Raw genomic sequence first — 21,580 nt, forward strand, 5'->3', positions numbered from 1 at the left:
CATCTTTTAGTTGGAATACGCGGAGTTTTAGAAGTGTATATTTCTACTAGTAGTACAGTATTATACAAGTATTATTGTGTGAGTGGAGCAAGCAAGTGATGATTTATTTATCTTACTTTTCTTTTTTTTTTTTTTAAAGAAAATTTATTTATCTTACTTTATTCCCTTCGGGTTTTTTTTTTTTTTTTTTTTAAATTACAACATTGGTATAGTAGCTTTACGCTTCACAATGCAAATCTAATATCATTAATTAAATACATATTTAATTTTATTTTAGTAAAATTTATAATAAGTTAATTTTTTAAAAGTATATATATCCAGACGAATCAAACAATCCCCCACATGATTATGTATTCCCTAATCTATCAATCACAAAAGGTGATCAATAGAGTGTTCCATGTATACATAGTGTCAAATTCAATTCCAAACTTTGTGATTACAAAACAAAGGAAATGTAGTGCTCATATTTGTGCATTTGCATGCAGCTATGCAAGCGTGACAATCGAAATGCTGCAATGCAGCTTCGATCCTTTGTAACGGAGATTTTTGTTTTGGTAACCAGGCCATGAGGCACTATGATATGATTGATCGCCCTAGCTATTCTAAATACGTACCTTGCTTCAATTTCTTGGCATATATATGATCATAATCTACTACAATTAATTAACTTTCTAAATCAAATACTCCGTATTCTATACAATTCAATCATAATGCATAACAATGCATGTGACTTGTGAAATTTTGAGATGATATGAAATGGGTCTAGGCAACCCAAATACACAAGGAGTAGTTTGGTCCACAAACAAGGCAAAGGATGTTTCTACTAAAACCAATTGGTGATAGTTGGAGTAACTCCTCACTATAACACCCCAAATTACTCTCTAAAATTAATGATTATAAACATGATTAAGAGAGTAACTTCGGAGTATTACCGCCACGTGATTATGTAAGGCTTTTCAAAATACAGAGACTTACGGCGAAAAATACGTACTTAACTTTTATCAAATAATAATAATGGTAATATTAGTTTTCAAAAATGAATCATAAGGGAACCCAAGCCATCATACAAAACGTCAACCATGAAGCCTAGACTAAGTGATTATCGCCCTTTATTCTCAATGCAACATTTAGATCACGTCGACTCATCATCATTACCTATCTACTTATCGTAAGTGATAAGTAGGGCCAAGCCAAAACAAAAGAGAAATATGTGTTAGCCAAAACGCTAAGTACATACCAACGCTAGATATGTAAAATCAATTTATTTAATTAAACATGCTTTCGTAAGATTTAGCATTTGTAGATAATCGATCATTAATCAAACCTTTCATAACTAGAAATTTCTCATATAGAACATTTGAAAATTATCAACCTTCAAAATTAACGACTTTTCAATAGTGGATTCTAATATAAATGGAAGATCAATATTTTCGTAAATTGTTTTTCCAACTTAAGTGTGCATTCCCCCCCCCCCCCAATCTAGTGACTCCTTACATAGTGCTACACTTGGGGAAGAAGGCTTATCATACATAGTTCATAGCCTTATCATTTATATCCGCATAGTGGGAGTCATAAAAATCCGATTAGTATCATTGATATAAATCAACCTTCCAATTCCCAAGTATGGGATTTCAATAACATTTATTCTTTAAAATGAATTGGAATTGAAATAAAGTATATGTATAAACAACCTTTTAGAACATTGAATTATTTCCAAAGATCAAACAACAATATTTATTAAAACATGCTCACAATGTTTATTTCATAAACATTTAAACATTTTTCATCATTCAAAACGTAAAACACCTTTGCATATAAAATCATATATTTAAATATTTAGAATCATATATTTAAATATTTAGCCACGAATACGTACTTTGATCTTTGCATACAATCACACGAAACCTCTAATAACGAAATTGACACTCTTCCTTCAATAAACCAATCCAATAATCCTAATCAATACTCTTTGAACAATCAATATAAAACATTGATCCTAACTAATTGTGCATGTACAATTGTTTTAACCCTTTTTTTAAAATCAACACTTATTTTGTAGTCCAATCTTTAATAACCCTCTGAGTATCCTTTAATAACCCTTTGAGCATTAGTAGTAGTAGTAGTATGTATTCTGAGTGTATTTAGAGTAGTATGTATTCTAACTGTTGAAGAAGCTTGGATTAGTTGACAATGGAGGTGCATCTAATGGTTGAGAACTATGGTGATGGAGTGGATGAACTCCAAGTGTAAGAAATTATATTTACCACTAGATTTATAGTTTAGGGGAGATAACATTTGGGGAGGTAAATTGGAAGAAACTTCCATGGATGGGTGAGCATGGTGTATAAATGAATGATATGTTGATGTTGAAGATTGGGGATGATGGGTGGCCTTTCTATTTTCTTTTTCCTTTTTTTATTTTTTTACTTGGTTCCCAAAATCTGATTTGGGTTGTAACTCTTGTAAGTGAAGAATGGGCTTGAAGTACTCTTATGGGCTAGATGAAATTGATGATAAGCTAATAGCCCAATAACTATGGTCATAATTTAGAAAATAGTTTAGACTTATAATTAATATCATTTTGAAGTCTTTAAACAATAACTTTATGAATAAAGTTTAGCAAAATATAATTTGCTTGTTAAAAATCACTTTGAAATCATGAGAGTCTAGCAAATATCTATAAATTGATAACTTTAAAATAAGGTGTATAATATAATACATTTTAAAAATTTGAATGAATGAATACAAATGAATATATTGGTTTAAGAAAATAATTTCTCTTCCGTCAAAAAAAAAAAAAAAAAAAAAAGAAAATAATTTCTCCATAAAGGAAATAAAACCCAAATTAGTTCGTATTTAAATTTAATAAATAAATAAAATGGGTTTAAAAATACAGGGTATTACATCTACCTTATTAAAGTGGAAATATCTCTCCTCTTTCTCCAATAATATGGGACACATCACAAAGTGGGATACAATGGGTTTAACATGACCACTTCGTCATGTACCTATAATAGTGCCTAATCCACATCACAACTAATAATGATTGAAACAACTAATTTTGTCGAATAAGCACTAAAAATCATAAAGTAATAGTCTTATAATCTGTCAAAGAATTGAAAAACAAGGACAACTAAGGTGGAATCCTTATGTATGTAAAGAAAGCCAGTAGGAAACTTCATTAAATGTAATAAAATTACTTGAAGCACAACAACAAACAAATACTCCAGCAAGTCTATCGTAAATTACGTTTAGGATTCTGAGCAAATTTGTCCGAGAGTAGCTAGGTTAATCAATTAAGATTAGCTTCGTTCCCTGAAATGGTACCCAAAAAATTAAAAATTGTACACGAAATATTCGATAATGAGGGTCTTGAGTTAGCGACAATGAATATGTCCAATGTTATCTGGTTGTCATTAACAACAGATTACTACTAATTATGTTGCTTGGTTTCCTCAAATCAGATCATTTGAGTGTTTTATAATTGTTTTGTTCGTATTCAAGTGAGTATACTTTTAACATAGTCTCTCTAATATCATGATATTTATGCACGTGACTTTCATACTTTTAAAAATGCCAACGTAAACCCTCAAACAAGTGAACAGTCTGCGCACTCACTTTTATTTAGATTCCGCACATCTATACTTTTAATAATTTACTGAAATTATTGCAGTTTACAATGAAGCAATTTATCCACAAGATTTGGAATTTTAAACCTATTGCATTACATCTTTATTGGGTAGATATTCAATGGATAATAACGTGGAATTTTTTTTTTTTTATTTATTTACTTGTGTCATTGATTCTATATATGTTACTCCTTCCATTTCATAATATTAATCTTATATAGAATCAATCACATAAAATAAGAGAAGAAAAATATTTAAAATATAACATTAAAGTACAAAATAATTTATAATTAGTTTACCTTATTTAAATTTTTTGATTTTTTTTTTGGGAAAGCATAAGTCATATATAATTGTATAATTCAAGGTAGAGATTTTCTCACTTATAGTCATATCATCAATTTACAAACAATAAATTCCAAAAAATTAAGTTAAAAATGGAACATATTCAATATGGGTAGATCTTTTTAAAACGCCCAAAATAGTATATGGGACTAACATTATGAAACAGAGGGAGTATTGAATATTGCTCTAAATAATTACGATGTCTTTCCAAATCTTTGATTTGTTCGTTAATTTGGGTTATGGGTAATGAGGGTTTAGAATATATATACTATATATTAAAAAGCATTCCTAAACAAGTTTAGCTGCCACGTGGCGCACCACGTGGCGTGGCGCTCCCTCATTTAATTCGATTTTCACTCCATGTTTAAAAATATGGTTCTTACAAGACTTGAACCCACAACCTTTAGTTTAGAGTGTAATGTGTTAACCACTAAGATATTACTATATTGCATGTCATTTAATAAAAGTTAAATATTAATAAAGATTTTTATCATGGAAATAATGCAGTAGCCCACGGCATCGCCCAGGCCTGAAAACTAGTTATAGCTCAAACAATGGTAATTGTTGGTCTAGATGCACGAAAAAAATAACTTTAACTTGAGAAGCTTAATTCGATTTATTCAATTTATCAAATCTAGATGTATATGAATACATGTTGTCTGTAAAAAATTAAGCTAAGTTGAAGAAAATAAGGTCTCAATTACAACTCAATGAAAGAGCATTTTAACTCATATTTTCATGGGTTCTTTAATTTACATGAAGGTTTTGTTGAGGGATAACCAAATTTTTCTAAAAAATGTGGTCTTTTAAAAGCGAAGTTCAAGGAACTCAAACATTTGCTAGAAATTAAAAGAGATCATGTTGGACCCATTCATGTAATATGAGTATATAGTCGGAATTAATCATGTACACTTTATTACTTTAATATATTAAGTTGGATTCCTGTATAAAAGTTGTTGGAATTTTTAATATTTGACTGGATTCCAAAACAAAATGGTTAAATCAGCGTCACTTTCAAGAGTGTGATAAGCAAGTTGGCAACAAATAGCCCATTCAAGCTGCTTCTAGCCCTTAGCTTGTACACCATAAGCTCAATTCAAAATATAAACAAAATCTTTTAATTTCCTTACCAACCAACTAAAATCGTGACATCCCCTTTAGCTTTAATCTTTTTGACACAGGTTGATAGGGAAGCAAGCAAACACTTTAAGTGTGCATATTTGTGGCTAGGAAGTGAAGGTGATCACAAGAAAGAATTACTCAGGCAATGTATCTAGGTCACTTCTTAATTAGCGTTGGTTGAATGTATGACAGAAATTTCTAGCTATTTTTGTTGATTACCAGCATGGACATGATCTGATCTCAGTCATATATAGTAACTATATGTATATATGTATATATATACATACATACATACATACATATATATATATATATATATATATATATATATATATATATATATATATATATATATATATATATATATTACCATATTTAATTTATAATAACCTAATTAGAAATGCATTATGATCGAGAAATTGCATTTTTTTTTAGCTAAAAGATTTTTATAGTCAAACAAATAAATGAACAAGATTTATTCTTAAAATTTAGGCAAAATTGGTCTCAACACCCTGAACAATAGCTTGACTACAACTAACACCTCGAACTTTGATTAGTAGCTGACACATCACCAACTATGGATTGGGGTGCAATGCGTGGCCTTAATTACCCTTTTATTACCATAAATGTCTCAATTCAAGTGGAAAAAAAATTCATTAATGACACGCGTTGCACCCAAGCAGAGGCGGGGCTATAAATGCTAACACTGGAAATGTTTTAAGTGGACCAATTTGTAGTGTTCTTAAACTACGTGTCCACCCCAACGTCCCAAGTATTATGGGACGGATGGAGTAATTTTATGATAAAAATTGAAGAATAGATTATTAATTAATAAGTTTTCTTTTTACTTTGTATAAGTAAATTTAAAAAAATGGGCCCCTTTTATGGACCCTAAACGATCGACGACTACCCTATACATGCTCAGAACCACCCCTGCACCCAATCAATAGTTGGTGGTGTACTAATCAAAGTTTGGGGTGCTTGGTGCCCCCAAACCATAGTTCAGGATGTTAGAGGCCAATTTTGCCTAAAATTTAATAGTAAAAATTTAAAAACAATACAATGACTACCTTTTATTTTAATAATTCTCAGAGATTTTGACCCTAAGCTACTTGTTCTTTTTTTTTTTTTCTATTTTTTTTTTTGTTTTTAATTAAATGAGACTTAGCTATAGTTTGGGCTTAGATCTAGATTTACCAACCGTTTTCTACGTTGATGAACAAGTTTATCCCATTAAGACACATAACTTCAAGTTTTTTTTTTTTTTTTTTTTTTTTTTTTTTTTTGTACCACATGTAGCATCAATATAGTTCAAATTTTAAGATATCTCTTGTTTGTAATAAGAAATTGAATATTGTCTCTTTTATTTAGAATTAGTTATTACATATTATATGAGTTGCAAACAGAAATTGGTATAGGTATATAGCATGTTACCAAGGTATCACAGGAGGAGAGGTTTAGAGTTGCACCATCATAGACGATGCTAACCCAAAGCTCCTGTATAAAATCATTATATCCATTCACATTGATCTTCAATCCCTACACACATAGAAGACAATGTGAGATAGTTCATACGAGTGTAAAGATAAAAAATTATAGTAAAATTACACTCCAATATAGGATAGAAATCTTAGCCTCATGACAGACATTGACGAGATATTAATAACAATATCATGATCTTCACATTCCTAAACTACAACCACATAATCGGAAGCTAAGGAGTGGTTGAATGAAGAAGAAGCATTGTAACATTAATTTTTATACATATACACAAGGTAGGTGTTTGATGTGACCCATATCCAATTCTCCTCCATCCATTAAAGGAATGTGAAGTTTTCTTTCTTGCTTAAACTGTTTAAACAAAACTCTAAGAATAAGACGGTTTTTAAAAAATTAATAATAAATAATAAAATCTAAACCCTTAATTGCTATTCTCCTATTTTCTTTCTTAGACTTAAACCGCAACCATATGCATTTCTGACAAGTTGCCCAATCAGAGGTTGGAATAATGACTTTTTTAATGAAATAATTAAGATTACTATTAATTAAACTGAATTATTGGCCGTCGGCTACCAATCAAACCTTAGAAAATACGAGCATTGGTTTTTGCTAACTTGGGTAATTATCATTTCAATTATTTCTCGTAAAAATAAAAAAATTAAAAAAAAAGAAAAAAAATATTGGCTTCCGACTACGTCAACGTCTACGTTGCAATAGCAACACTAATTCAGTAAATATTTTCCTCTTTTCTCTCTTTGCTAATTGGTTCAAAAAACGAAGTATATAATATTATTACTTTTCGTATAGAAAATCGACAACGCAAGTCATGTATATATTTAACTATGCAGTTATATAATTAATACAAACCTATGGAAATTACTGAGTCTTTGCCATAAAGTTGTTAATTGTATTATTATTATATAGAGACTGTAGTTGGAAGTCAACTTGAACAGAAAGCAACACATACATGATACATGAACATGATACATGGTACGAGAACTAACAATATATTGTGACAAACTCACAACACTAGTTTCACCTACACCTTATTATCTCCACCTTTTGGATAAGATCCTTTTGCTCCTTAGTGTTATTCTCATTTGACGGTTTTGCATTTTTCATTTTAGATCTTTGAGCAAATATCTCTAATTTGTAGAAATGTGATTGAAATTATGGTCTTCGAGGTATTTAGTACAATATAAGATTAGATTACTTGTGCTGGATACATTGGATCACACGGACATGTCAAGTAGAGCATAGGCCTCAGTCAATAACTTCCTTATCTTTCCTAGCTCAGATTGACCGGACGTACAATGTTTGCCACAGACATGATATGACACCATTGCACGGACATGCCTATCCTGCTAGCCACCGTCTTCTAGACTTGAGCAATTTTGCTCACTTCTACGTTGTTGAAGAATAGACTTCTCAGGTATCACCACATGTAAGTGTCCCACATTGGTTGAAAAAGAGAGAGTTAATCAATTTATAAGGCTAAGGGGTTATTCCTCCTATTGCCATATGATTTTGGGGTGGAACCTCCTTTGGACTTGTGAAGTAGACTCTCTCTCTTGGTTTGTAGGTGCGGCCCAAACCTGTATTTTACATGGTATCAAGCTAAAGATCACAGTTTTAACATGGTATCAGAGTCAGGCCCACGATATGGGACCCTAAATGGCTAAAGTTCACTGGGCCAAGAGTAGGTCCATGTGAGGGGGGGTGAAGAAGCATTCTAGCCCGAAAAATCACATGAGACAAAGTTAAAAGGGACCTTACATGTGAAGGGGAGTGTTAAAAAATAGATCTCTCAAGTATCATCACATGTAAGTGTCCTACATTGGTTGAAGAAGAGAGACTTAATCACTTTATAAGGCTAAGGGGAGGCTATTCCTCCTATTACCATATGGTTTTGAGATGGAACCTCCTTTGGACTTGTGAAGTGGACTCTCTCTCTTGGTTTGCGGGTGCGGCCCAGACCCTTATTTAACATACGTCCATGAAACCCAAGTAGTGTTGACGTGTATAAACCCACGTGAACATGCGGCTTCTAGCCTTCTAGGCTATGCAACACCGTTAGTTAGTTTTTCCGCCTCTCATCGACTACTAAACCAAAGTTGAACAAATGCCTCCATGTTTGTCTTGAACCTAGTTCACACAACCTCACAAAAAATACAACTAACCTAACTAGGATTGAAGTACATTTTATTTAGAGTGGATTATATATTACCTCCGTTTTTTTTTATGTGCAACTTTGGAATATTTTATATCTCACAAATATTCCTTAAAGTTGCACATAAAAAAAACCGGAGATAGTATATTGATTTTAACTAGAAAGTTCAACCAAAGATACATATGGATATCTTACGTACATATTTTATTTTTTTATCTATACATACACTTTAGTCTTCTAAAAGGTGATAATTAATTTAATTAAGATTTAGAGGATTGACGTACTCTTCAAATGATAACAATAATGGTTCCATAATTATTTCTGTATAGACAGTTTTTAATATCGATCGTATGATAAGTTTGTGTGAGATAATCTGATTCAAGTATACTAAAAGGTTATGTAACAATTATCTTAATTTTTGGAAAATTCTCAACGGCGACCCCCAATTTTTTGCTACACACCTACGGTAACCCCTTTTTTTTGGATTATACAAAATGACCATAGTTAAAAATTTCATCCCACCCATAACCTTATTTCATTAAATATTAACTATGGTTATATTTATATTTTTTTAAGAAAAAGAAAAATTAAAAAATTTAATCCCAACCCCCAATCCCCCATTGATTCCGGCCAACCTCACCTCCTTCCTTACCACCCTCTTCCCACCTGCCACCACCAACATTATCATCCCCCACTCCTCGCACCACTCCTTAGTCCTCACCACAACCAAAGCCACCGCACCACCAATTAACATCATCAACCTCAATTAATCACAGCACCTTCACACCCACAACCCACCTGCTGCACTCGCCCAAAACCACCACCGTTTCGGCCAGCCCACTCCCCAACCACCTCTTTGCCGCCCTCCCCCCAAACACCTTCTTGCTGCCCACAACCACCACCGTAACCCGTCCCGACACCGCAAAATCGCTACGAATACCACTCCAAAACCCAAAAATTGGCGGTGGGGTGGGGTTTTCGATAGTTTCGAGCAAGGTTTTGAGGGAGGTTTCTAGGTTCGAGGGCCGAGTTCATTTCAACAGAGATGGTGGGTGGGGGTTTCTGGGTTCGAGGGTTGGACCACCAAATCACCGATCTCTCTCTCTGTTTCTTCTCCGCCCTCTCCTCCACCCTCTCTTGATCTCTTTATCTTCTTTAATCTCCGCCCAAAAATCTAGGCGGAGGAAAGGATGGAGGGACGGTGGCTCCGGTGAGGGTGGGAGGTGTCGGCGTTTCAGATGAGGGGGATTGGTGGCTCCGGTTAGGGTGGAGGTAGTGCTGGTTAGATCTGATGGGGATGAGGGTGGAGGTGGTGGCTGGGTTGGTGGTTTTTTTTTTTTTTTTTTTTTTTTTTTTTTTTTTTTTCAAGTTAATCATAGTTAGTTTTTTTAAATAAATAACACTCATTAATGTCATATGTGAGATAAATTTCTTAATTAGGGTCATTTTGTATAATCCAAAAAAAAAGGGGTTACCGTTAATACGTAGTAGAAGTTGGGGTCGTTGTTGAGAATTTCCCTAATTTTTTTAATCCACTTAGCTTATACAATAACACACTTGATCTAAAAACATAACAAATTAGACGTCAACGTTTGATAGCTAAAGTTGAAAAATGACGGACTAAATTATTGACATCAACAAAAGTATATATATTTTGTTAGCCAATTTGAGTCAAGATAGTTTATTTTATATGATATGATTTCGTTCATATATGATTCGTTATTATACTATTCTTGTGCTCTTCTTATCCTGACATGTAATCATGGTGATGTATGATATTCAAATTGATTATGAGATATTCTTTTTTTCTAATTTTAGTGATGTTACTTGTTAAATTAATGATAATAGTGTATACAGTCACATTGCAATTTTTTATATCCATCTTCACTGGTCATGCACAACTAACGACCGTAACCTGGCGCATGATATCACATATGCTTATATGCATGCATGTAAATCAATACGAATTGAATTATAACCCAAATAAATCAACACCTAATCAGTAATCATACATGATACCTTTTCTGAGCTTCCTCCCATATCCAGCCAAATTTTTGCTTTAAGTGATTGGGTTTATAGAAACTTTATGAATTTGACAAATATAAATAATTTATCTTTCATGTAAAATTCTGCATAATAATTACTTCTGTAATGTAAATCAATTAATAAGATTAGCTAGTTGAAGCTAAAGAGAGGAGAAAGCGACTTTTTTTAAAAAATAAAATAATCAACGAGCTAAGTAATTATTATAATTTATGTTATATTTCAATTCGGGAAATCTCCTTACATTGAAGTGAATGTCATTGATCAATATATATATATATATATATATATATATATATATATATATATATATATATATATATATAGGGTTATTAAAAAGGCTAGTCCTTACTATATTAGGATACCTAGTCGCATGTTTAAATCTCATCCACCCCTCCTTTCAAAGTGAAATTTATTTCGCACTCGGTAGGAGGTAGACCTGTCGATTCGAGTCACCTGGTCGGGTTTAGGTCAAAATTTGGCCTGTTTGGTTTGAGTGGTTTGGGTTATTACAAAATATGATAGATGGGTCAAATCGCGTCGATTTTGGGTCAGGTCGGGTCGAGTTCAAGTTTGAAATCGGGTCGGGTTACCGGATCGGGTCAGAAATTAATTCACATAGTAAGTTTGGACATAAATTAAAAATAAAAAATAAAAATAATTGACATATGATTTAACAACAGAAGATTCTTTTTTCGCATAGTTTAAACAATCTATTAACATAAGTAAAGAAAACAATGCTTTCATGAAAATTTTCGGGAGTGGCAAATTTTGGTTATGGCGGAACCCCCCCTCCCCCCCCCCCCTCCAAAGATTTTAATGAGTGGTTGAAGTAAATGATTTATGTCTAATAAATACATATAAAAGGTTGTACCATATATAATGGTTAATATTGTTTTTTCTGAGCAAAAGGTTAGAGAACTTAGAGATCAAATCTGAAAATTGTATAGTACACTAGGGTGTACCATGCTCATGGTACACCTAGTGTTAAATGATGTGTTTTTAACATTTCATTTGTAAGCTGTCAATTTGTTATTTAAAAAAAAACAAAAACAAAACCAATCACTTCCACAATTCATGGGATTTCAACGTGATATTCTCCCTTTTTAAATAATTTTCAAAATTAAATTTCACCACATTTCAATTTCAAATTAAGAGAGAGAGAACAAAGTTTATAGTGAATTTTGTAGACAGAGAAATACAGAGCAAAAAAATGTCGTACCAATCAAAATCTTGCCATGATTTTAATTCTTTATTTGTTGATAATGCTCAAAATAATAATGATATTGACAATGGTGGTGAATATGAGGACATTGTAGGAGAATGTAATTTAATTTTATTTGTTATGATTTTAATTTCAGAATTTTGCTTATTAGGTTAATTATATTTCGTTATTATTTTGAACGATTATTGTACAAATATCAGTATTTTTTTTTCAATTTTGATATATATGAATTTGAGATTCATATGACAGAGGTTGAAGATGATGTTCTTTATATTTTTTTTCAAAGGTTGAAGATGATGTTCTTTATAAAGTGTACTTATGTTCGTTATTATAATTATTGAACAATCATATGAATGTTCTTTATTTTTATCCCTTATGTTCTTTATTTTTATCCCTTATGTTCTTTGATTCAATGTTCTTTGATCATGTATGTTCTTTGATTCGATGCTCTTTATGATTTATCCTGTATGTTCTTTGAATTATTATAACATTAATTTTAAATAATATATCAATTATTAATTCTATATTATTTTAAATATTAATTATCATTAACTATGTATATTATTTTTGAAATCAGGATCATGAAGGTTGATGGCGATATTTTTTTTGAGATCTCCTCTATTGATGATTGTTTTTCGGATCTAAAAAACATCCGTAATTTTATTAAAGAACATGATAATATTATGTAATGAACATAACTTATATATATTATACCTACCACGATTCAAATGCAAATTCAAAGAACATTTCACAATAAGCAATAAATATTATATGACATAAAAGTACATTGCAATTACAATCAGGGAACATGGACATTTAAAATAATGTATCAAAAGATCTAATATAATAAAAATCATTATATGATATAATTATGGACATAAGGAAAGAATATAGTTTTGAAAATTAATTGTACATTTACAAATAACTATAAAGTACATCATGTTTTCTAATAGAGAACATTATTAAATCACATATAGAACTTTACAAGTTTATAAACCTACAATAAATATTATAACTATATATATAATTGGTGAAAAATATGAACAAAATAAAAAATTGAAAGCTGAAATTTTGAAAATAAAATTTAAAAATTTGAATTTTGAAATTTAAAAACGAAATCCTAAATTATTTTTAGGTGAAATTATATTAGAGAATAAAAAAAAAATTACGAGAAACTGCATTTTTTGAGAGAGAGCGAAATTGATTTTGGAAAATGATAATTTTTGAAAAGATTTTATCAGTTAATGTGAATCATGGGTAGATCTTTTCCCGTAATTAAAGTCTTATTCTAAGAAAATCTCGCGTTCTTTTTATCTTAACTTGGTGTTCTTTAGAATATGCATGTTCATTATTTACTAACATGATGTTCTTTCCGCTTTTTTTTAAGCTTATTTGGTGCTTGCGTTTTATGAAGAAGAGAATGTCGTTTTTGCCCGGGTGTACCATGCACATGATACACCCGGGTGTACAGATCACGAATTAGATCAAACCCCCCAACTATTTATTGGATGAGCTACTTTATTATTTATTGAAATAATAATAATTTGTGGTAACACTAATAGGGATGATTGGGCATTTGGGCCTATAAGTGTTTGTGATACTTGTGGCATTGCATGGGCCATCAATAAAACTTCAGTTTACCATCAGGGCCCAAGTAAAGGTTAATAGTTTAAGCTCATTTGTGGGCTTCAACTCTTTTATAATTAAGTTAAAAATAAAAAAAAATACAGAAACAGGAAAGAAAATCACACAATTGCAGGTGATGAGCAGATGATAAGACGCAGAGAAAGAAAAGGGAGTTGATGTATATTGAAAATTTGTGTATGATATAAGAAGGCCCCTTATTCAAACCGTTCTTACGAAGCGGTTGTAGCCATATGCGTTTCGGCCATGGACAAAATTAAGTCATCCTACTTATGGAGTATATATATGTAATATGTTACACCTCCATCTCTTGTTTCTTTCTATCTTATGAATTCTTGAACACGGAGGAATTCTTACCAAACTTATGATCTTTTCAAAGACAATAGTTACAAAAAAACACGCACGTACATGCAAAAGATTGTATTTGTTCTGTTTGTTGGGCCTCAGTGGCAGGATGGGCCTGGTGTCTCGTCCATCTCTATTTCAAATCCCTCAGCAGCCAGCCATTTCTCCTTGTACACATACCACTTTGCACAGAACAAGAACAGTACAAAATTCACCAAACTTATGATGGCCAACAACCAGTAGAAGTTGTAAAGCCGCCCTTCGTTGAGGTTGTCCGCTAACCAGGGCGTAGTGTGGGCAGTTACTGAGTTCACTAACGAAACGATCACTGTGCTTAAGAAAAACCCTAGGGCAAGTGTGCTTAAAAATAACCCTGTGCTAATAGTCTTCATTCCCTTTGGACATTCTCTTAGGAAAAAATCAAGTTGTCCTGCATATATCATGGCTTCTCCAGCACCGGTTAATATAAATTGTGGAATTAGCCAGAATACTGATATTGGTACAATCGCATTTGCATCATGCTCTAATCCATGGGACTTGGCCACGTGCAACCTTTTGATCTCAGTGAGGGCAGCCACCCCCATTGCGATTGTGGCAAAGAATAGGCCAACACCAACACGGCGAAGTGGTGAGAGGCCTTGTGGGTTTTTGAACAACCGAGCTGCAATAGGAGCCACAAGACGGTCATAAATAGGGACTGTAAGGAGAATACTAGCGATGAGGAAGGCCGTCATTGAGGCTGGTGGGATTTGGAATTTAGAACCAACGTGACGGTCCATAGTCACAGCTTGTGACACGGAGAATGTAGTCATTTGAGCATGAACTGTCCAAAACTCTATAGTTGTAGCCCAAATTGGAAGCATTCTTACGATCATTTTCACCTCTTCTACATCGGTGAGTGTCATTAAGTCCCATTTGCTTACGCTGGCCAAGTCTTCGCCCATTTCGGCGGTCTTTATGGCAGCCCTGTCCAAAAACCTATATCGATCAAGAATTATTAACGTTAGTTTCTTCAATTATTGTATATAACTAAATATTAATAAATATGTAGGTCAAAGACATGAACACCAAAAAATTAAATAACCAAAAAAGTCTTACAAGTTGGGACAATAATTATAGATTATAGTCTATGAATTAGGGATAGGTCGATCATACAAGTTGGGGAATAGTAGATAGTACTGTTATAGGATTGGCATACCAAATCATATGCAGCAGAATATTCAACGAATTAGATTATAATTAGGTAAACATGATTATTTAAATTAAACTTATTTCCGAGTGCAGAAAAAATTTAATTGCTGGGATCATCTATTTTAATTCTGTAGTGTTGGTTACTTGAGGGACAAATACTTTGAAAAAAGGGGATCCAATGAATCTAGCTAGCAAACTGTGCAATGTCGACTATATAAAGACTAAATTAGTATTACCGAGTATTATTAAAAATGTATTAATGAGGGACATTTTGTGAAAATCAAAAGTGTGGATTCCAAATGAAGAAATGAATATTCAAAGAGTTTGAGAGTGGGCGGTGTGTACGCTAGCATAGAGCACAGCTAAGAGAAATATGTCACACTCTCTGTTTCCTGTATTCATCTGTTTGTTTATATAACTGGGGGAGGTCATTTCTCGGTTTGACTTTGAATCAAAACAACCAAGCCACTCTACTTACGTGCTTGCTCGTGACTGACACATTATTCCAAATTCAACACCTTCCTAAGTAAAATACTCTAGAGTTGATCATCAATGATCCGACATATTGGTCTACTATATCCATCCTGATTAGGTCTTATAAAGTGCGGGTTTGGACAATCTAAAAATGTGTTTCACGCCAAAAATTGAACTTAGCTTATAACTTTAACTAAGTGACTAAAAAAATTAACTAATCAATTGTATTGTAGTAGAAAAAGTATAAAGTAACAAAATCAAAATCAAGATCATTACTTATAAACATATTTGTGCAAACAGAACCGTTGAATACCATTAAAATCTTCAAAAAGACAAAAGTTAAAATTGACCAACTTTATAGAATCATAGGAAAAAATCTCGGAGTGTTTGATCATAATTGATGGATGTGGTGAATGGAGATATCTTAGTGGCAGCCACAAAAGTTAGAAAAGCAGTGGTTTGTTGAATTTGATGCCAAAGAATCTGATCTGAATCTTTACTAGTATGGAGAATCTAAAATTTGGTGGCTCATTCTCATAGCCACACCAATTTCATGAAAACATTTTTCCAAAACTTGTTTTGACATTATTAGGTTAGAAGTTAATAAAGCAGACAAATACACAATTATGTGGTCACAACCGCCAAACTTAATTTTCAGGTGGTCACGCTTAGATTGGGATGTGCAGCTTCTCTGTTTCTCATCTTGATTTGATTCATGCATTCAGTCCATAAAATCACATGGCTCACTTTTCTTTTCATAGAAAAAATAGGCGAAATTAAGTTATTGTAAATATGAATGGTTATATTTTCAAAGTTCTGTCTAATACATACTGTACTAGTTTTTCATTATGAAATCAGACAATTAATTAACTATCTGGATCGTTTGTGAGTTTCACTGAGAAACAAATTTGATATGATATTACTAAATCATGCAATGACATTTCATGTAAACTTTATTTATCCGTATTATGTGCATTCTTGAAAGAAAACTAAAAAAACTTGCCTAACTAATATAATTGAAGTTACTTGATTAGTCCAGATAAGATCTAACAAATTAAGGGACTATCATTCACTTAACATGACATTCCTAGTGGCTGATGAGATGATGTTAATGTTGTAATACTCTTCTTAGCAAAACAAATACATATTAAAAGATAGTTTGTCTCCTCAAGTTGGATGAATATACATATACTATCGTACTAGGATGTATGATGTATCACTACTTGCCACTTATTGCCAGCTAATTAATCAGTAACTATCCCTGATTCCCTGACCAACCTTGGTCTATAATAATGTTTCTAATTCATTATTTATAATAACTAATTGGCTCTTAATACTAGTAGTTTTTCTACTGATTTTCCAGATATTTATAAGAAGTGTTACGTAGGACAAACAATCTGAAAACACAATTTAACTAATATGAGAAGTGCACCTAATCGGCAGATAATTACAAAACATTCCAACTAAGCAGCCTAAGTTTCACTATACATGCAACAAGAGTAAAGATTAATGATATTTAAAAAGTATCAAATTAAAACGAATCTAACATTTCTCACATGACTAAATTTTCATAGCCTAAACGGAAAAAAAATAAATAGAAAAAGGACAAGAGTGAAAACAAACCTGAATTGCTTGCTGTGAGGAAGTTTTTGCTTAGATTTAACACTAGTTTGTGCAATTTCATCAACGCTAAAGAGTTGAGAAGAGTCAGCAGGCAGTTCAACCTTTCTCTTCTTCCAAGCCGCGACAACAACTGCGCCTATCTGAGAGAGCGGGCTACCAGCAAGCTTCTTAAAACGGTATCGTTTAGTTCCCAAAAGGAACACTATTAGGCAAACCACTACAGCACAAGCGCAAATTCCATAACCCCACTGCCTTCCCAAATTATCTTCAATGTACACCAACACTGTAACTGCTGCTAGTGACCCAAAACTTACTATGAAATAGAACCAATTAAAGAATTTTGTCATCATACTTCTTTCATCCTTGTCCTTGTCGTCAAATTGATCTGATCCGAACCCTGATACACTCGATTTTAGACCGCCTGTTCCTAAGGCTGTCAAGTAGAGTGCTAGGTGGAGAACGCCAAGTTGCGTCCCGTTGGCTTTTATACACGTTGAGGAGTTCTCCGGGCATGGGGGTGGACGCAAATTCGGAATTATAGTTGATATGGTTAATATTGTCACACCCTACACAATCAACATATACATATTTTCAGTTTCAATTCATAATCATTAGGGTCATTGTTACATGTTTTGTATATCCAATACAGTATATAGAAACAAATCATACAAAATGTTTAAATTAGAGTTATGATAAAAAGTTGTGTAATTTTAATTTTCGTAGTTTACGTTTACAGTTTTTTTCTTATAGCTGGTATTGGCCAATTGAATTATTCCGTGCATGATTAATTTATTTTGCATATATAGCATTACTACTAAAATCATCATCACTATGATTGAATAGTAAATTTCACTTTCCAATAAAGGGGTTGATTCAATATGTAACATTCCTGAGCTTTTTAAATAGCAAGTAGTCTTTTTATAGACGCATGGTCCATATTAATAGATTCAATTTATAGTATTGGAGAAAAGGGAATTTTTTTAGAGTGCACTTTATTCATCTGATTTTATTTTAACCTTATCTAACTGAACTTTATCAAATTATTAAAATTTATATTAGTTGTATGTAATAATTTGAACTTCAGTAACTCTTATCAACTCTTATCATAAATTATTTTCTTGAACTAATCTTTTCTTACATGAGTGAAAATAAGTTAAATAAAAAAGGCCCTAAACCTATTTCATAAGGAAAGATGTTAAAAGAAGATTGTGATCTTAATTAATTACCAATGCTTGGACTGTGGCGAAGATGGCAATGGTTAAGTACCTGTTAAACAAAAATCCAAGAATAAAGGAATCAGAATACAAGTAAGCAAATATCAAAAAAACAATTTGTGTGTTTTTATATAAACGCTACTTTTTGGAGGGTTATCTAGTGACCAACAATTTCGGGATAATTCATGCATCATGTTAATTAAAAAAGGAAATATTGCGTTTTTTTAATTTTTATCATGGAGAATATAGTCCACGCTTTTTATACATAATTTTTTTTTTTTTTTGTACAAGAATTAAAATTAAAGAAAAAAATGGTGGAAGAGTGATGAAGAAACAAACCGGCCAAGAAAGGTGTCAGCAATGAAACCACCAAGGAGGCAGAGCATGAAGGAGGTACCAAGGAAGTTGGTGACCGTATTAGCCGAGGTAGCATTCCCCAAATGCATTACCCCAGTTAAGTATGTTACCAAGTTAAATGCAATCCCTAATGTTATCAACCTCTCACATGTCTCGACACCTGGTCCACAACAAACAAATCTAAATTCGATGTGCTTTCAAATAATGCGACAATTATTAGATGTGCAACTAATTAACGAGTACTTTCTTGAAAACAAACTAAGCGAGAGAATGTATTAAAAGGATAAGAAATGGCGACCTAAAATCATGGCGGATGGAATCCAACCGCCAGTCTTACTGCGGTTAGCAGGAAGACCTTTGTAGTCCCAGGCATCACTAAGAGTTTTTCCAAAATCATCAGTTACGGGAAGAGCCATTATATTCGAGGTTAGTTGCACTTTCTTCTTTCAGTAATACTAGCAGTATTTTTGTTTTGAGAAGATTTGCGTAAACTTGTGGTGAGATGTATATAGCAAATGAAAGTAAGGTAATAGGAAAAGAGAAACAAGGGAAATGTGATATATTCACGTTAAAGAGGAATCCAACCCCTTTTATAGCAGTGGCTTAGGGAAGACTCTCCCAAAATTGTATCCTACGTGTCGTGACTTGTGGTACATTATATATAAGACCCACTTTGTTATAGAATACACTAACTGTATTACGTGATTACATCTTACTTTAATGCTCCATTCGTTTACATAATTTACGGCCGAGAATCAAGTGGACCTTAACAGAGGAGGGTTGTTATTGGGGAAGGATAATTATATTATTGCTACACCCTACATATACCATGGTTTAAAAGGATAGTAAAATTAACAATACTTGCATTGTACACAAGAGGTTTTGAATCTATTCTAGTTAAAAAAAAACTATTATATAAATTGGTAACAAGACAATATCACTTTCTTTTTGAATTAACTGATATAATATATAAAATTACATGAAAACCAACTTATAGTAAAAGAAAATGCGACGATTTTAGTTTTTCTGCATAGCCATTATTGCGAAGAAATCTTTAAAGAAGGGTGAATGGGTTGACTCATTGAAATTACATAGTTTTTGTGGAAGAAAATAAAATAAGTGAAAACATCAAAATAAAATTCCGAACATTTTAAATCAAAAGTGAAAGTAAAAAAATAATACTCTCTCCATCTCACAATTATAATGCCTATCTAATTTTATGCAGTTTTCATTCAAATTGCATAAAATAAATAAATTAATTAATTACGTATAAAATAAATAAAAAAAAATTATATTATAATAAAAATATACATCGAAACTAATACTTCGTATATTTAGACAATATGCACGTTTTTCAAAAGTAACATACTCCCTATTATTAAGGAAGTCATTTTGAAAGCTGTCCCTGTAGCAACTAATAATAATTAACAAACGCCATTGTGCAGATTCTTCAATACTTGGTACTCGTGGAGATATACGAGTAGCAAAGAAAGTTAGGTTTCCACAAGTGTTGGAAAAGTGTTTGTTACTTTTGGAAATCTCCTCCAATATTGGGTCCAATGCACCAGGAAAAGTCAGAAAAAGGCTGTTCAAAAGTAGTCATATTGATTGGCCATCTGCCACCGTTCATGGTGCTTCATTTTATAATTATGCCTAGTAAATAGTAATTGCATGCATGTTTTGCATTTTTTCACTCACTAGTCATCTAGGGCTATTTTTGGAAACTTCATATACAGCGTACGTAGGTTAACCTATATGTGTTCATTTCATATACAATTAGCTTAATCTACTTTTTCCTTTAGTTCATTTTCACCAAATCATAACACAAGCTTCCTATAGCCTTCCCACATACATTGCTATTTCTGAAAACTTTTTTTTTCTTCCTTTTGGATGGTATTGAAAAGTTTGTATTTACTCATTACGGAGTATTTTATATACATTAATAATAACTTGTTTTCATTGTAAATTGATGAACTTATTTCATTAGCTCTAGGAAGAATCTCTTAAAAAAAAAACTCTTCATCAAAAATACACAGTATTAAGTATTCTCTTTACAGAACTATTTTATTACAAAGTGTTAATATATAGTGGCACACTCTGATCTCATACACTATTAACAACATATTCATACATAAATGATGGGGAAAAGGCAATGGTTCATAGAATTGGTGTAAATAAGCATTGGTTCATTTAATAACATATACTAGTGTAATAGATTAAGTTTGAATGCAAGGAATAAACAGTGAAAAAAACTACTGCATATATTACTAAACAAAACAATATTATCTCTTGCAAATAAATTAAAGAAGCCATCGCGTACGTCAAGGATTCTTGGATATAGCAAATCATACAAGCTCAATAGTCTGAGCTGCTCATCATCAAGGACCTTCACAGCTCAACATATGTCAAAAGCCTATGGACCACCTAGCTCTTTACGAATTTCCCACCACAAACTTCAGATTTAATTAATTAGAAATACTGAACATGAGGTTTTTTTTTTTCTTTTTTTTTTCTTTTTCTACATTAATTAATTTGAACGTTCCAAATTAAAGTTGAAGTTCCAATCATAAATAGAATTAATAAGTATTAAACATTTTTATCGGTCAAGTTTAAGTTTAAGTGGCCTTCAATAACTAAATAAATGGTGACATTTGTATGAGTAAAATAATAAACAGAGGGCCAATATGACAAAGTTGTAAAT

General features: G+C 32.1%; 1 protein-coding gene across 1 annotated transcript; it reads right to left on the minus strand.

The window, feature by feature from the left end:
• Positions 1-13,816: 13,816 nt before the first annotated feature.
• On the minus strand, positions 13,817-19,452 carry LOC110732758 (protein NRT1/ PTR FAMILY 6.3-like). Its single transcript, XM_021912756.1, has 5 exons — positions 19,178-19,452; positions 18,862-19,039; positions 18,535-18,574; positions 17,309-17,874; positions 13,817-14,998 (listed from the first exon to the last, which is right to left on the minus strand). The coding sequence occupies exons 1-5, from the start codon at positions 19,293-19,295 to the stop codon at positions 14,119-14,121; spliced, it is 1,782 nt and encodes a 593-aa protein (XP_021768448.1). The 5' UTR covers positions 19,296-19,452; the 3' UTR covers positions 13,817-14,118.
• Positions 19,453-21,580: the final 2,128 nt, after the last annotated feature.

This window comes from Chenopodium quinoa, unplaced genomic scaffold, assembly GCF_001683475.1.
Source record: "Chenopodium quinoa cultivar QQ74 unplaced genomic scaffold, ASM168347v1, whole genome shotgun sequence".
Taxonomy (NCBI): domain Eukaryota; kingdom Viridiplantae; phylum Streptophyta; class Magnoliopsida; order Caryophyllales; family Amaranthaceae; genus Chenopodium; species Chenopodium quinoa.

What these genes read in the sequence shown, in the direction of transcription:
- LOC110732758 (XM_021912756.1), bottom strand. Translation starts at nt 19,295, where the DNA reads ATGGCTCTTCCCGTAACTGATGATTTTGGAAAAACTCTTAGTGATGCC. An exon ending in GCTGACACCTTTCTTGGCCG is followed by an intron (nt 18,575 to 18,861) that starts GTTTGTTTCTTC and finishes TTTGTTTAACAG; the next exon opens with GTACTTAACCATTGCCATCT. An exon ending in CCTCACAGCAAGCAATTCAG is followed by an intron (nt 14,999 to 17,308) that starts GTTTGTTTTCAC and finishes TGATCGATATAG; the next exon opens with GTTTTTGGACAGGGCTGCCA.